Below are 15,794 nucleotides of genomic sequence, written 5' to 3'. Positions count from 1 at the left end.
CATCGCACAATTTCGAGTTTTTATTTTATAGTAAAGACTTTCTATGTCATTGCTTCAACTGAAGATTATTTTTTATGTTTACCCAACATTAATTTCTTTCTTCATTGCCTATAAAAGGCTTCCATACAAACCCCCTCACATGCACAAAATGTTCATATCTTTTTCTTTCACTTTGATATTGTTTAAATAAAACATACATTAACAAAATATGAACCCAATCAATGCTTTATTTCTGTTGTTTTGTAACAGAAGATGAGCTGCTGATGTTCGACCTCCAGAGCCTTGCTACTCTCGCCACAGCCCGTGCAATGGAGATGGGTACCCAGGACAGCAGCAGCTCGAGTTCAGGGCGACAATTCCCAGCTCGCAGGATCCTCAATTTACGCAGGAAATGCAGCTGGACACCTCGCAATGAACCAGTAAGACTGTGACTTTGTGTTTAAATTGAAAATATTCATGGGTTTGTTGATATAAATGGATGAGTGTGCTTTTCTTGAAGCTTAAAATGTTGCTCTCTATAGTAAAAAATAACCACTAACAATGCATACCTCAGGTGTGCCCGGCCAAAGGTACCATGGAAACTATGGACGGTCCTGAACTTGCTATGCGTGTGAAGCTGGCTGAGCTACAGCGTCGCTACAAAGAGAAGCAAAAGGAGCTCGCCAAACTTCAGAGAAAGCACGATCATCAGTGAGTTTGACCTTTTCATCCTTCCGCTTAAACTCATGGTTACTTTTTGTCTGACATTTCAAAGGTAATTCAGATTTGTGCACATTTTCTTGGAGTTTTCAGAGGATTCTGTTTTGTATTCTCTGCTGGTAGGAACCGTTTGAACAATTTGTGTCTCTGTCTGCTCGTGTGTTTACATCTGCTTGTGTATGCAGGAAGGAGGAAACACCTCGCAGCCCAGCGCGACGAGGACCAGGGCGGCCAAGGAAGCGGAAACCCACCCTCAACACAGGTCCGGTGTCCTCATCGGAGGGCCAAAGAAAAGTCAAGTGAGTATCACTCAGCTAATCTCCGCTGGCTGGCTGAGGTCCAGTCTTGCCTGATAAGCCCCTTTGTATCACTGGCATACAGGGACTGCCTCTCATTGGCATAAACAGGAAATGGGAGAACACAGCTGAACCATTCAAGAAAGTCCACTTGAGCCCTCTTCTAATCTTATCTACACTGGCGTTAATTGTGTAACAGCATAACCAGTGTCAGTTTTCTGTATGTCTGCTGGTTCAGAATATTTCTGTATGTTTGATATATGGACCACACATACCTTAAAAACCACTCAGACCCTCATTAGGCTGTAACCCAGCTAATCTTTAACCTCAGTGGCATTACGGTTGTGCATGTTTGGCTTAGCTGTGCCGGGCTGCAGGGGGAGCAGGCCGCTCGCTGAGGGGGGGGGTTGACAGGCAGAGGATGTAATTAGAGTACTGTGAATTCTCCTGTAATCTGTCCCAGCAGCAGGAATGTGACACAGCACAGCCCAACAAGGTCACCAGGGTCTAAAGGATAACATGGTGGTCAGACAGTCCGGGCACTCGCAGATAAGCTGACATTTAGAACTCAATGTCCATGTGTGTGAGGGATACAGAAAAACAATTAGAGGACTACGGAGCAGCATGATTAAAAAAAGACGAACAAGAATACAACCTTCAGTTCTTCTGAATTTTTTTTTACTGATATTTAAAAACTGTCAGCCTCCTCTTCACAGGATAATCAACTGCTGTATGGCAGTGTTAATTTTGTCATCTAAAACCATGATTAAAAACTTTTACTACTTTTTTCCAATAAAAAGATGAGACTAAAACTGACTTAAAATAGATCTTTAATGATAATAACTCTGACAAAAATGCACATGATTTTCGGTTATCAGTTTTATTCTTTGTTAGCAGTTATTAATTTGCACTTACGCTGTTATTGGCAACAACAGCACATGTTCCTGCCTTTCCTGTGCCGATAAGGAAAATCTGAGTCGGAAGGGAAGCAGCAAAACCCTCAGAGTAGAGCAAGCATCAATAACAACAGAATGACACTAATTAAGTCAGATGCAGAGTAAATGAGGAGCTGGGGTGGATGAAGGTTACATAAAGTGGCTTGCAGAGGGAAAGCACAGCCAGGCTAGAGGAGTTTAAATATGGCAGCATGAGTGCGATGATCCAATAGCGTACTTTGAGCAAATCAGCTGGCCTACAGCTGATAAGGGCTTGCATGTGATCTCAATGATATGACAGGGCTGGACTCCATAGCCTGCCTGGACTAACAGTATACACTCAATTTTCGTCAAAGAAACAAAAACAAGACTAAAGTGTTAGTGCTGGGCTGTTGGACATTCAAAATCCATGATTTTATCTATAAATGTAGTCTGTATTTTCAGCAGTGTATTTTCACCCTCTAAAGGCTGGCTTAGACTGCACAATTTTTTTTGGTCGTTCACAATGGCTCCATGTCAGACTCTGTGACAAAACCTTGTCCCGTCTTGGCTGACAGCCTGGCCATCCTGACCGCCCACTGTATGCTGACATCACCACTGTCTCTGCAGCTGAGTTCTCAGGTAGACGACAATCTAAGAAAATTCTGACATGCCAGTATTGATGATTTGTGGTTGTGGTCGGGCTTCAATCTAGCTGAATTCATGTAGTCTGAGCCAGCCTTAAGACCAAATTTTTTGTATACAACAAGAAGAGGCAGAGGTTATAAAATGTTAAACACTTATGAATCATAACTGATAGCCACTTATTTTTTTTTCCCCACTGGAAGCCCTCAGTATTGCCACATAGTTTTCACATTGATGTTATTTTTACAATTTGGCTGAATTAATTAGTTTGACAAAAATAAGTACATTGACTAAACAAAAGTAGAGACCGGAATGTGGGACTTTTTATTGATTTGAGACTAAAACCACAAAGCTTGGAAATGACTAAAATGTTACTAAAATTGAAAGTTGTTTTAATCTAAAGGGTAAGACTACGTTGGAATCACTGCCAAAATAAACACTTGTGTTGCGGTGATGGTGAAACTGATCAGGACTACACAAAAACAAAAAAGTTTAGAGGATATACTGTAGGGTTGCTGTCAGGCTTCAAAACTACATCACCAGGGTTTGGAAAGGCTAAGAGCATGAAATGCCAGCTGACCTTCTTCTCCCTCTCTTTCTGTAGAGGTGTAACAATTTTAGTTTTCATCCTGAATGATGACTGTCTGGTGCACGTAGCTCAAAAATAATTTGACTGAAAAAAGACAATCACGCTTTATTTATGTGCTCCACCCAGGCTCCATTACAACGTCCTGTCCTGCGTTAGAATACTCAAGTCTGGGCTTTTCACTGACATACGAGTTGTGATTTTGCACACTATTTCGTCTGTTTGCGTGCAGCTATGTGATGTGTACCAGCCTGTTTGCATTTCTTTTTGCATTGTATTTATTTTATCTTTTTAAATCAGGAGATAAAGCTTTTTATGTCTGTGATGGTTTTTATCTTGCATCTTTTTCATTTTTAAAACCCCACATGCTGTACTACTGCAGGCCATTTCAAATAAAACTAGAATGAACAAACTATGATCTATACTGCAGACTGTTAAAAGTCATGAATGAGAGAAACCCAGAAATTAAATCAGAGGCTTTATTTGGTTTAAGAAGCAAACTGTGACACTTCAACCCGAGACGACCTCTGTAACCATTTCAGCCCGACTACATTCACATGCAGATGGGTGAAAGTTCGTTTGGCCTTTGCACAATAGTACCTCTTTTCCACCAAGACAGTTCCAGTGCTGGTGCTTGGCTAGAGCTGGAGCTGGTTCAGACTTGGCTCAAATTAAAAACTGACAAAAAACCGATTGCTTTCCACAGACTGGAGCTGGCCCCAACGATCATATCATATTGTGCCTTCAAAAGTGTTTTGCCAATTCTTTGGACCACTTCTGTTTTGTTTTATGTCAATTTTCACCATTTGCGGTCTCCTCTGAAGCCAAGCTCGACTCTTAACAGTGTTCTTACTTATGATCATACATTCCAATACCGCCCCCAGCAACAGATGTTAGCACGAAGGCCCCAACGTAGACCAGTTCTTTCCTCTGGTCTAGCGAGGAGTTGGTTTGTGTTTTTTTAAGCCAAAATTGCTCATTGTAAAGAGAAAATACCTCTTAAGTTGATGTTTTGCACGCAGATACCACCCATACACACCAAAGGAGAATCTGTCTAGATAATCTTTAGAACCATTGGGTAATCAGGGCTTTGCTGACTTTGGTAGAAAAGGGGGGAATCAGGCCAAAAATTGGCACAATTATGTTTTGGTGTGTACAGCCTTCACTTGTTAACAAGGTCAACAGAAAGAAGGTCCAATAGTAGCTAGCTGAAAGGGGTGGGGGGGGGGGGGGTGTCACCACCTGCAGCAGTGAAGGTGGAAAAACTCCTGTCAGTTAATGGATTCACTCCCAGTGCTTGTATTTTGGGACATAACTCCAGTCCAATGGCCTAATAAAGCTACAACCAACTTGACTGAACTGTACATGCAAACGTTCAGCTGTCTCCCTCTCCATCCTCTGTCCTTCCTCCTGTCTTGGCTGTTGTTCTTGGGCAGCGGTCCACATTGTTCCCAGCTGCCCCTCTGTGATGTCACCTCTACTCTCCTTCCACCCATGTACTCCTGACCCCTTGCCTGGCCAAGCCCCATCGGAATAGGGATGCTAATGCTGGGTGACAATGACACCCAAATGAAAGGGTAGCAGCCAAGGCCCTACAGCAAAACACAGGGGAGGAAGGGTAGGAGGGCGACATGAGGGTGGAGGGTTGTTTTGCAGGCCACAGTACAGTAAGCTGTAGTCTATTGTAGTTAAATTTTAGCTGCAGCTCCTGTAGTCACAAGGCAACCGTTGTGAACAATCTTTTGTTTCTGTAGATGTGTGCGTGCGACACAGCACAGAATGACATGACACTTTTGGAAGACTGGGGACTGATTAGCCCCATGTTGCACTACATGGCAGGGTTATGTAAAAGCATGTGCTGCACCTGCCACTCATGCACTACAAGAAGCTGACGCCTTGGGACCATGATAGAGGGCAGTGGGTCAGTGGAGTAACAGCTAAGCCTTTTGGTATTTTCTTTTTCCTGAAGTTGCTGAAACCACAGGGAGTGTTTGGCACTTTCAGTGTGTGCAATAATTTCATGCCTGTGCATTTTCTGCATCTGTGCAATTAGGAAAGGATGCAGCTGTGTGCTCATGAGCATTTATGCAGGCATTGTTTGTTTTTGTGCATGCCTGTTATTCCTGTGGGTAGAGCACTGGAGTCCTTTGTGGTGCTGCTTTGATTGGGGGAAGGCTGGAGAGAACTGCCGCTCGCCAGAAAACCCTGCTAATCAATTCTGTTTAATTAGTCACTGTATGCTCAGCCCCAACAGCCCCCCACTAAGGGGAGGGACTCTGTCATATTGTGTTTGTCAGCAGCGGATGGCAAGCTGTGGCGGGATGTGCCTCACAGGGACAACTCACACTCCACTGCCACCTCTGTCACTCTTCTGTCAGTCAGTGGGCAGACAGTCCCAATGCCCGGCAATCGCCTTCATTCTTTTCTCGTCTGTTAGAGATGCATGCTGACACTTTCTGATTACAAGAATACACTCAACTGGAGCCTACGTACCAAAAGGGTGTGTTTGGTGTTGCTACACTGATTGATAGGACAACCAAGGAAAATCTTAGTCCACTGAAACTACACCCACTCATTCACCAATCGATTTGCCGCTCAGTTAAAACAAAAAGCCCTGAATGTTATCTGTAGGCATCAACCTGATCAGTGGTGTGCATTAAGCACACCCTGGCTGGTCTAAATGGACTTAAAGATAAAGCAACACAACAACTTATTTTTACATCATTATGTTGAAATATCAAATGACTTAATACCAATACCAATAATGATATAATTTCTGAAAATGCACCCAGCCTGTATTTATAGATGGTAACAACACAATAACTACAAAGAATTCATTAAAAATTAATTAATCTCCAATAATTATTTCCTTGCAGTCCAAGGATGTATTGTTTTGTTGCAGTGAAGAGTTGATTGGGAGTTGAAGGACCAGCTTTCATAACTGAGCTGAGCCAAATAGAAATTGTTGGTACCCTTCCATTAAAGAAAGAAAGAAAACCCCATAATGGTAACTGAAATAACTTGAAACTTGAGAAGTAATAATTAAAAAAAAACCCTGAAAATTAAGTAATGGAAATCAGAAATTGCTTTTGAAATGTGGTTCAACAGAATCATTTTAAAAACCAAACTAATGAAACAGGCCTGGACAAAACTGATGGTATCCCTAGAAAAGATTGGAAATATATTCATCATAGGGACATGTTAAACTAAGGTGTGTCCTGTAATTAGCATCACAGGTGTCTTCAAACCTGTAATCAGTCAGTCTGCCTGTTTAAAGGGTAAAAAGTAGTCACTGTGGTGATTGGTATCACACTGAACATGGATCTCAGAAAGCTAAGGAGACAGTTGTCCCAGGAGATTAGAAAGACAATTATAGACAAGGATGTTAAAGGTAAAGGCTGTAAGACCATCTCCAAGCAGCTTGATGTTCCTGTGACTACAGTTGACCATATTATTCAACAGTTTAAGGTCTACGAGACGGTAGCCAACCTCTCTGGACGTGGCCACAAGAGGAAAATTGATGACAAATTGAAGAGATGGATAATTTGATGGTAACCAAAGAGCCCAGAACAACTTCCAAAGAGATTAGAGGTGAACATCAGTGTCAGAATGCACCGTCTATCGATGTTTGAACCAAAGTGGACTTAATGAAAGACGACCAAGGAAGACTCCGCTGTTGAAAGCAAATCCTAAAAAAAAAGCGAGACTGGAATTTGCCAAAATGCAAATTGACAAGCCACAAAGCTTCTGGGTGATTGTCCTTTGGACACCTAAAACAAAGCTGTAGCTTTTTGGCAAGTCACATCAGCTCTATGTTCACAGACTCACAGCATGCAAAGAAAAGAACACTGTACCTATTGTGAAACTTGGAGGAGGTGCGGTTATATTTTGGTGCTGCTTCCTGCATCTGGCACAGATTTGAATTTGAATCTGTGCAGGGTGCAATGAAATCTAAAGACTATCAAGGCATTTTAGAGTGAAATTTGCCACCTAGTGTAAAAAAGCTTGGTCTCAGTCATCCTCCAACAGGATACTGACTCAAAACCAGCTAATGACACCCAAGAATGGCTGAGATCAAAACATTGGACTATTCTGAAGTGGCCTTCTATGAGCCCTGATCTAAATCCTACTGAACATCTGTGGAAGAAGATGAACAATGCAGTCAGGAGAAGGCTCCCTCCAAATCTGAGACAGCTGGAGCAGTTTGTTCATGAGGAGTGGACAAAATACCTGTGGACAGGTGCAGAAGTCTAAGTGAGAGTTACAGAAATCACTGAATTGCAGGGATTGCCTCAAAAGGTTGTGCAACTAAATATGAAGTTTTATTAGTTTGTTTTTTAAAATGATTCTGTTGAACCACAATTTAAAAGCAATATCTGATCTTTATTTCTTTAATTTTCATTATTTTTTTCTATTACTTTTGTCAGTTTCAAGTTATTTCAGTGACTATTGTGGGTTTTTTCTTCTTTAAATGGAATGGTACCAACAATTTTGTCTCTGTGAGTTGCAGAAGTGCAGAGTTTACTTAGTGGAAATTCACACTACAAGGACCTATATGGAATATGGTTTTGAGGAGTCTGACCTAAAAAATCCAAAAATAAGTTGCAGTATTTGTTGCATGCTTGTGGCCACTTACAAGACGGCATTAGAAACGTATTAAATCATTTAAAAAAAATGCAAAAAGTGGTATATGAGTTGTATAATGGTATCTGTGTTGAATAATTTTGATGTCATTATCAATCACATAATCATGATTATAATTCTCGCCATTACACAGCAGCCCTACTTTCTATTTAAACCCTACTTACGCTCTAAATGCGCCTGATTTCCTCGACAGTAAGCACACCAGGAGAGGGTAAGATAATCTTTTGTTGAAGCATGGCCTGGCTCATGTTGGTGTGGTCTGTGGGCAGGCTTCCAGAGGGAAATTCAAGGGCATTTGGAGTGGTTTGCCTGTGATGCTGCTCAGTGCAGGGGGAAAAGTGTGCCACAGATATATGAAAATGCAACTGCAGAGTGATGATACTGGCTGAGAACAATAGAGCTGCATACAAATGCAATGCCTTCAAACCATTTACTGTATCTTTCAAAGCTAGGCAGTGCTTCAAGGGCTGCAGAGACACTCCCTAGATACAGCGTTAAGGCTTCTTACGCCACACTGCCCTCAAACAATCCCAGGTTTCTTGTTAGATCCCATTTTTTCAAGTATGTGGTTCAGACAGTGGGCTCTCCATGTCCTTTTTTGTCATCCTGTTCATCAGACAGAGAAAGGAGAGTTATTAGATCCCACAGAGAGGTGACTCAACTCTGTTTTCCCCTGTGATGTCCTACCCCCTCTTCTCTTTTAAAGTACCGCTATTCTCCTCTAATGAATGCTTCTCCCTTGTTTTGACTGGCAGGTCGATGGGGGCGGGGCTTGCCCTGTCGCCCGAGGACCTAGGAGGGGGCGGAGACAACCAGAGAAGGAAGAAGAGGCTGTCCAGTCGGGGCTTTGAGCGACTCAGCAGCACACAGGTCAGGGTCCCCTCGTCCTCCTCTCTTTTGTCCTCTATGCAACTAGAAAAGAAGAAGGGCCACTCTTTGTTTCTTTGTGTTTGATATAGTCCTTTGTTGCACACCATTTCTAATTAGGTGCTACCCTCAGGAGTCAAATCCTCTGCTCTCCATATTAATATCTTTTTCATTGGGGCTTCTACTATTCTTTATTCGTCTCTGTGTGTGAGCAGAAGAGAGCCCTCTCTCTCTGACGTTCTGATGCTTTTGCGGCCGCTGTGACCGGGAGTGTAACTGGCTCTCTCTGGCTCTCTCATCTCTCTCTGTTACAGCAGATAAAAGCACAGGGCTGCAGAAAAAGCAGTCTTCACAGCATGCTCAGCTCCAAGCTGGCCAGTGATGTGACTCAGCTCAAACAGAAAGCCCATGGTAAAAAGAATCTCTCAGGAACAGGCTCCAGGGACAAGGAGCTTTCGCCCTGCAACTCCAACCCCAAGCATAGACACAGAAGCCAGGGCACGAGCAAAGCAGAGTCCAGGCTGGAGTCTGGGGGACAGAGTGACACAGGTAGACACGAGCAGTCATGAAACTCATAGCGCCTGATGCTTTTTTTTGTTAAAGGTTCTGCTCTGTCTTCATCATCAAAGTCCTTCATGCAATTTCTAACATAGATTTTGTATTTGGATTTTTCTCAGCAGCCAGTGCCGACAGCGGTACCCAAGAGAGCTGGACAGGTCTGGTGCGCCGTGGACGTAAAAAGGGATCCAGCTCGCTAACACAGGGTTCATCTCGTCTGAGTCAGTCCAGAACAAGGGTGCAAGAGGGAGAGAGCTCCCCCGCAGAGAGTGACTCCTCTGATCCAGGTGAGGAAGTGAAACTGAGAGCTAGTTGTGAAAAGAGATGTAAAAATGAAACGTAAAGAGGTCAGTTTAACCTGCCACAGCAACACAGAATAGATGAGTGGTGACTAGGGGTGAAAAGCATAGGGTAACTCACAATATGACTGAATACTAAAGGATAGGGTTGGTACAATAATATTCACCATGATACAATACAGTCAAGCACAATACAATGCGATGGGATACAATACAAACAACATGGTATGAAATGATAAGATATGATAGGATTTGATATGATTTAATACCATTCATCCATTTTTTTATAATGCGTATCCTGTTTGGGGTCACAGGGGGCTGGAGCCTATCCCAGCTGTAGTCGGGCAAGAGGCAGGGAACACCCTGTACTGGTCGCATGTCAATCGCAGGATTGATGTATAGAGACAGACAACCAGGCACGCTCACATTTACACTTACAGCCAATTTAGAGTCACCAATTAACCTAATGAGCACGTCTTTTGGTGGTGGGAGGAAGCCGGAGTACCCAGAGAGAACCCATGAATGCATCTAATACATCTAATACAATATAATAATGTATTGTGACTCAAAAGGATATGATACTTTACAGTAAAGTATGATAAGATGTGATAGGACAGGATAGGATGTGAAGTAATGAAATATGACAAGACATTTAATGATACTATACCATACCATATAATACAATACTGTATGGTACTGTACAGTACAATACGATAAGTGTTAAGACCATACATTATAAAACCATACAATAATATACAATACAATATTAAACAATATGATACGATACTATACAGCTCAATACGGTACACTACAGCATGATACCATATGATAGGATACTATACAGTACAGTACGATACGATACAATATGACATGATACAATAATATATTATCTGATAATCTGATACTTTAACATGAAAGGACTGGAAATGGTACCAGTTGATAAGATTTGATCATGCAAGGAACAACAGGACAGGATAGAATATGAGGCAATACAATATGATAGTACGTGGTACCATACCATGGCATGATACAATACAATGAGATACAATTAAATATTATACAAACCCATCTGATTTAACACATTATGATACAGTCTGATAAAATACAGTATGATTAAGCCATATGTTATGATGCTACAAAATATGATACTATACAGCTCAGCATCTTAAATGTAGGCAGATACAAGACAATGCAACAGGATAGGATATGATGTGATACAGTACCATACCATCCTACACCATCCAACATGATGGAATACATTACAAGCAATATAGTATGAAATGATACAATACTATACCATTCTATACCATACAATGCAGTAGACTATGACAGGATATGATGATATACCATATAGTACTGTGATATGATAAGATTTGAAAGGAAATTATGTAATACAGCATGCCAGGATATGATTTCATACAATATAATGCAATACGATATGATACAATTTGATACAGCGTGATGCAATATGGTACATTATGACACCATACAGTTGAATATGACACATAACGATACGATTTGAAACAAATATGGTATAAGGCAATACTACACTATACGATAGGATATGATAAGATACAACACAGTATGATACGATTCTATTTAATACAGAACGATAAAATACAATACGACATGATACGATAGGACAGGATAGGAAACAATATTATATGATACAATACAATACGAAATAATATACAACACCATATGATAGGATAGGATCCCAGCCAGCATGTCCATGTGGGCCCCATATGGGTCCTATGTGAGCTACAGTATGGGTCCCATGTGGGTTTTTCCATGGGTTCCATAGAGGCCCCACCTGTGATTGCCCATGTGAACTGTAAGTGTGGATCAGCCCATAAGAGACCCATATAGAGATTCTTGCAATTGCCCATGTTTACTACAAGTAAGGTCTATCTTGGATCTCTAGAGATGGGGCCTACATGGGACTCATATGGGCTGATCTACACTTGGGGTTCACATGGGCAATCACAGGTGGGGACAACATGGAACCTACGGACAAACCCACATGGGACCCACACTGTAGCCCAAATATAGCCCATGTGGGCCCACAGGGACACCCTGGCTGGCATAGTATATGGCACAATTTGATCAAATATGATACAATAGGATTGTATAGGATACAATGTAATCTCAATCTAAACCATCACACAACAGGTTAAAGTAGCTTTGGAACTGATTGGAACACATAAAAAAATTCTCTGTGCTTTAAATTTGTGTAATTTTATGGATAAAATCTACAGATTGACACCACAATCCATCCTTGGTCTCCTCCTCTCCTGTTTCAAAAGCTAGTTTTTATGCTATTCAGAGACATGCCCCATCTTACTGTTTTCTTACATTTATCTACCAGTAATGCAGCCTTTCTCAAATTATCGACATTTGCGGTGAATTGCAATTAATTAATTATAAAGTCTATAATTAATTCTGTTAATTTTTTAATTGACTAGCAGCACAAAATAAAATACGTTTCAACATGATTTGATTGGACAGGATAAGATTCAATAAATTATAATTGGGTATGTGGTACTTGGTCCACAACAATGACAACATCACAATAGAATTATGAGATAATTTATGTATAACCATATTATGCAATAATAAACCAAAATATATGATTAATGGAAGAATAAAAAATCCCCTGAAAAGGTAGAGGGCAGGAATTTTCTATTTATAACTGCTGTGTCTTGTCAGTTCCATCTCTTTTCATGCTTCCTCCTTTTACCTTATAATATCACTGTCCTAAATAATATCACTATACTCCTCTTCTCCATTAATCTTACTGTCAGCTCCACATTTTAACTGGTTTCAAGTTAAAATTACACAACCCCCTACCATGCAGTATTAATGTCTGACCAGATTAACACCAACACACTGAATCAGGTATCCTCCTCAGATGCCAGATGAAGTCCAGCGTGTGTTTTGTTTACTTGTGAACCCCTTTAAAAGTAATCAGTTGTAAGCTAATATGCGTTGATGAATGTCAGGGGTGTGCATGGACATTTGACACCTCAGTGATCGGCCTTGTTGGCCAGTCCAGGCTGGATGTGCAACCACAGCTGTGGACACTTGCCTGTGAGCGACTTTGACAGCACTGGAGACTAGCAGGCTGGGTCAAAGAGCTGCTTGAGAAAGTGCAGTGACAACACATGCACATAAACTCTCTCCTACACTCCATTCCACATTTACCCTGTAGCATTTGGGTTAACACCAGGAAATACCACAGAGGCAAGGCACTTCATATATTATTTCAATGAATAGTGACTGTTTACCTAAATGCTCATGAAGTGCCCATGAAATGATGGAGGAAATGTAGAGCAACTTGACAGGTCGGTGTTGACTTACTGTAAAGATATATTTGATGACTCCATTCGCCTTTTAAATTCTATTTTTTGCTTCTTTTCTAGATGATGAAGAAGAGGAAGGCAGTTATGACACAGATGAAGGTCGAGACTACAAAGCCCAGCCTCCCAGAGATGTCACCTCTAGCTCCTCCATGGCCGGCCCCAGTCCCTCATCTGTTGTCAAACTGGAGGCCAATCAGAAAGCCAGGAACAAGAAACAGAGACAGGAGCTTTATGGTAAGACTGTCCCCTGAAACTGATCTGTAAATCAACAACGCTGCCCCACATTTCACTGGAAACATGTGTAGTGTTTCTCCTGCCGCCTTGTTAGCTTTGTCTTAATCTGTTTCTCTAATTTAACCTCACAGGCTCCCAGAGTCTGTCTGGAGCAGAAGGAGAGGTCAAAGTGAGAAAGAAGCCCCCCTGTAGGCTGGGCCTGGCCTCTGCAGTCAAAAATCATCATGAAGAGTACCGGCCTGAAGGGGTTAGAAGGCCATGTGCGCCCAGGTCGAAGGAGCCTCGGTGGGGCAGCCTTGGCACCAGAGGCAGTCGTTACCGGAGAAGCATGGGATTGGCCACCTTCCCGACGACCAGTGAGAGGTTGAAGAGGGCAACCCGCAAGAGCACTATGTTGAGAGGAACAATCAATAAGGTCAGCAAAAGGGAGTTTTTATCGAAACCTGAAATAGCATACATTTTATGGGATAAGAAAATCATATCTTTCTCTAGATTTAAAGTCCAAAAAATGGCTTAAAGAAATGTCATATCATTTCTTTTGTGTTGTAGTTGTGATTTATTGTGTTGGCCTGCATAATAAAGCACTATTTTTTCATTATCACTACAGTATATTAGCTTTTGTTATCAACACATTTCAGATGTCTGAATGTATCGCAATAGATAAGAAAAAAATAATATAATCATAATTTATTAGTTAGTCAATCTTTCTTACTTAGCACATTTTGCACACTCACTGCAGTTGGTTAAAACTCAAGCAAGCTTTCAGGTACCTTCAGAATAAGTCTTGCAAATTTGGTTGCAAAAATGCTATAACTGAAAATTCTTTAATTTGAACTCTTTAAGTTACTTATCATACTTCATGTCATTCAGTGCCTATACAAAGTATCCATCCCTTTGGATGTTTTATCCCTTTATTGATGTTTAAATCAATTACAGTCAATATAATTCACCTTTTTGGCAAAAAAAAGGACAAAAAACTTTAATGTCAGAGTTATGTCAATTAAACAGAAATATTTGTAGACGTACCTTTGGCTACAATCACAGCACTGAGTCTCTGTGGATATGTCTCAATCAGGCTTGCACATCTGAACACTGCAATTGCACTCCATTCTTCTTTGCAAAAATGCTCCAGCCTTTTCAAGTCCAGCCACAAATTCTCTATTGGATTGAGGTCTGGGCTTTGAGTCGACCAATCTAGACCATTCACCTTAGTCGTAATTGTCTTGCAGACTGAATAAGATTGTCCTCAAGGATTTTCTTATATTTTGCTGCATTCATTTTACCCTTTACCTTCACAAGCCTTCCAGGGCTGGCTGCTGAGAAGCGTCCCCGCAGCATGATGCTGCCACTACTGTGCTTCACAGTGGGGATGGTGTGTTTGTGGTGATGTGCACAGTTTGGTGTCCGCCAAGCACAGCGTGTTGTCCGATGGCCGAAAAGCACCATCGTTGTCTCATCAGACAAAATAACTTTCTTGGAGTCTCCCCATACCTTTTTGGTGAACTCTAGTCCAGATTTAATCTGAGTTTTCTTCAACAGTGGCTTTCTCTTTGCCACTCTCCCATAAAGCTTTGACCGGTAAAGAACCCAGTCAACAGTTGTTATGTCTCAGCTGCAGAAGCTAGGAACTTCTCCTCTTCTTGCACGGTCTCACAGTTTGTGAGGACGGCCTGATCTAGGGAGATTTACACATGTGCCATAGTCCTTCCATGTCTTGATAATGGATTGAACTGAACTCAGAGGGATGTTTAGTGCCTTTGAAAAATGTTTGTATCCATCCCCTACCTTGAACTGTTCAATTACATTTTTCTCTGAGTTGCTTGGAGTGTTCTTTTGTCTTCATGGTGTAATGTTAGCCAGGAATTCTGATTAACCAATGACTGGACCTTCCAGACACAGGTGTCTTTATACTACAGTCACTTGAGACACATTCACTGCATTGAGGTCCCATTTAACTAACTGTGAGACTACTAGCACCAATTGGCTGGACCTCTGTTCAATTAGGTCAGTCATGTTAATGGGGCTAAAAAGGTAGGTACTTATTTTACTGTACATATTTTTATTTGACATCACTCTAGAAATCTGGTTTCACTTTGACATTAAAGTTTTATTTGTAGTTTTTTTTTTTTTTGGTCAAAAAAAAGCCAAATTCTATTGACCATGTCTGAGGGTAAATACTTTTTATAAGCACTCTATAACAAAATCCAAAATAGTGATGGACATGACATTTTGCTTTGGTATAGTGCAGGTGTAAGATAGACAGAAAGTCCAAAATAATTTAAACATGATTGTAGGAAAATGTTTACTGATGCCTTTTAAGTCTATGGCATTTTTTCGTATAACCTTCTGATTTTGTCTTATTTCAATATACATTGCACAAACAGAAGACAGCACATTGTCCATTGTCTTTTATATGGTTCAGTTTTTGATTGTGCATAACAATTACACTGTTAATCCTGTTTATCTCCATGTCAACTTAACAGCGGAGAAGCTGCTGGTCAGTTGGAGCCCAATCCTCTCAGAATGAAGAGGGCAGCAGGGGACGAAGGAGCAGCAACCAGCAGGTACCACAAAGCAGGGGAGGGGACGGTATTACACAGTGCTGCAAACATACTTCAATTTGGGAAAGGCTGGTCTAAACAACCCCAAAGACAGCAAAAAAACACCCTATCTGTGTGTATGCATCTATG

The 15,794-nt window shown here is 41.2% G+C and overlaps 1 protein-coding gene across 8 annotated transcripts in view; it reads left to right on the top strand.

Annotated features, from left to right (window-relative positions):
• Positions 1–15,794, top strand: part of LOC121529537 (BAH and coiled-coil domain-containing protein 1) — a 131,307-nt gene that overhangs the window by 101,771 nt on the left and 13,742 nt on the right. For 6 of the 8 annotated variants that reach the window (XM_041817468.1, XM_041817474.1, XM_041817471.1 and 3 more), the window contains 9 exons: positions 250–419; positions 554–690; positions 885–998; positions 8,540–8,654; positions 8,966–9,200; positions 9,329–9,496; positions 12,931–13,104; positions 13,236–13,519; positions 15,588–15,668. In XM_041817468.1, the coding sequence (XP_041673402.1) occupies positions 250–419; positions 554–690; positions 885–998; positions 8,540–8,654; positions 8,966–9,200; positions 9,329–9,496; positions 12,931–13,104; positions 13,236–13,519; positions 15,588–15,668 (1,478 nt within the window). The remainder of the gene's footprint in view (positions 1–249; positions 420–553; positions 691–884; positions 999–8,539; positions 8,655–8,965; positions 9,201–9,328; positions 9,497–12,930; positions 13,105–13,235; positions 13,520–15,587; positions 15,669–15,794) is intronic. The other 2 variants (XM_041817472.1, XM_041817470.1) reach the window with 2 other exon arrangements.

This window comes from Cheilinus undulatus, linkage group 21 (genome assembly GCF_018320785.1).
Source record: "Cheilinus undulatus linkage group 21, ASM1832078v1, whole genome shotgun sequence".
NCBI lineage: Eukaryota > Metazoa > Chordata > Actinopteri > Labriformes > Labridae > Cheilinus > Cheilinus undulatus.
The sequence above is the reverse complement of the archived record's forward strand: the minus strand, read 5'-3'. Positions and strand labels throughout refer to the sequence as shown.